Source organism: Castanea sativa, chromosome 2 (assembly GCF_040712315.1).
Source record: "Castanea sativa cultivar Marrone di Chiusa Pesio chromosome 2, ASM4071231v1".
Taxonomy (NCBI): Eukaryota; Viridiplantae; Streptophyta; class Magnoliopsida; order Fagales; family Fagaceae; genus Castanea; species Castanea sativa.
Window position 1 is genome coordinate 34,581,668 of NC_134014.1, and position 1,765 is coordinate 34,583,432.

General features: G+C 35.1%; 1 protein-coding gene across 1 annotated transcript; it reads left to right on the forward strand.

Moving 5' to 3' along the window:
* LOC142625882 (histone H3.3) lies at window positions 1-1,765 on the forward strand. Its single transcript, XM_075799624.1, has 4 exons — window positions 1-222; window positions 974-1,050; window positions 1,176-1,266; window positions 1,369-1,765. Exons 1-4 carry the CDS (start codon window positions 151-153, stop codon window positions 1,537-1,539), a joined length of 411 nt encoding a protein of 136 aa, XP_075655739.1. The 5' UTR covers window positions 1-150; the 3' UTR covers window positions 1,540-1,765.

Below are 1,765 nucleotides of genomic sequence, written 5' to 3' on the forward strand. Positions count from 1 at the left end.
GCTCCCATTGTACCGTTGCTAATTATTTTGAAGTTTGAACGATCCTCGAAATTTGTTGAAAACCCTAAGTACTAACTAGTCTCTTCCTTCGCTAATCTTTAAGGAATTTGTTCGCGTTTACAGGTTTAGTTTGGCTTGATCTTGTTAATAATGGCCCGTACAAAGCAAACCGCTCGTAAATCCACTGGAGGCAAGGCTCCAAGGAAGCAACTCGCCACTAAGGTCTATTCTCTCTCGCTCTTTTTTCTGTGTCTGTGTCTGTCTTATTTTTCGGTTTTCTCATTCTTGTTTGGGAAATTGTTATATCTCGATTTCATTAGAGCTTAATTTCTTCATTTTAATCCTCTGTGTGTAATTTTATTATTATTATTACTTTCTGCTACTTTTTGATTTCGCAAACAAATTTTAATTTCGCTTCTGATTTCATTAGAATTTTTCAATCACAGCTTCGGTAAATTGTTTCTAGTAGTATCTCATTGGGGGGGTAAGGGTTCTCTGCTTTTCTGGAAGTCTTTGAATTAGGTTTTTATTAGTTTAAATTGCAAAATCTGATTTCATTAATTTATTTAATGGAGTTTTCTTTAAGCATTGACTATCTGTACACTCAATTTTTATTGTCTGCCTTATTGTTGTTGTAGGTGTAAGCACGCAGAGGTATAAATTTTAGTTTTGTTAATTAGCGGCTTACTGAAAAAGCAATTATGAACACAAAAGTCATAAATTGTAGTGAAAAAAAGGGGAAATTGTATAATTGAAAACTCATGCATAAAAACTCCTGCTTGAGTGTTTTAATGAAGCAACTCATCTTATATGAGGGTTTCTTTAGTTTCTGTACTCTTGCATTATTTAGTGTTTGTGAAATCTAGAAACTCCCATGCACTGAGGGTAGTACAACTTGGGTTATCTGGGTGTAGGATCATATGATTTAAGGATCATATGATTTAAAACTTTTTCTCTTCTTTGGTTTTATTAGGCTGCAAGGAAGTCTGCACCTACCACTGGTGGAGTCAAGAAACCTCACCGTTATCGCCCTGGAACTGTTGCTCTTCGGTATGGATGTTTTGTCCAGATATATCACTATATTCTTCTTGTACAACTTTAAAAAAAAAATTGTTTTAATTGTTCTGAGGCAGGATAATAATTCATAATGTTATTACTTGATATGTTTTGGACAGTGAAATTAGGAAATACCAGAAAAGTACTGAACTTTTGATTCGCAAGCTGCCTTTCCAACGCCTTGTTCGAGAAATTGCACAAGACTTTAAGGTAATGATTCTTTGGAAATGCCTCTGTTCGTTCTGTTGGTTGTCTTTTTATCTATTGCAGTTATTGATTCAATTATAAACTATTACTTTTTTTTTTGTTCAGACGGATTTGAGGTTCCAGAGCCATGCGGTTCTTGCACTTCAGGAGGCAGCAGAAGCCTACCTTGTTGGTTTGTTTGAGGACACAAATCTCTGTGCTATCCATGCCAAGAGGGTGACTATAATGCCAAAGGACATCCAGCTTGCACGACGAATTCGAGGTGAAAGGGCGTAAAAGTTGCTTCTTGTTTAGTTCATTTAAGTTGGATATTCAATTTGCTTCTAATATCAGGTTTACTATGGCATGCCTAATTTGAACTGCTGCATATTGTGGGTCTAGTCTACAACTATGTACTGAAATATATATATTTTTTTGACAAGTACAACTATGTACTGAAATATTGGTACTATACTTGAAAAAAAAAATCCTCAATTTCATTCTTGTGATGCTGTATCCCTCC

What these genes read in the sequence shown, in the direction of transcription:
- LOC142625882 (XM_075799624.1), top strand. Translation starts at nt 151, where the DNA reads ATGGCCCGTACAAAGCAAACCGCTCGTAAATCCACTGGAGGCAAGGCT. An exon ending in CCTGGAACTGTTGCTCTTCG is followed by an intron (nt 1,051 to 1,175) that starts GTATGGATGTTT and finishes TGTTTTGGACAG; the next exon opens with TGAAATTAGGAAATACCAGA. An exon ending in AAATTGCACAAGACTTTAAG is followed by an intron (nt 1,267 to 1,368) that starts GTAATGATTCTT and finishes TTTTTTGTTCAG; the next exon opens with ACGGATTTGAGGTTCCAGAG.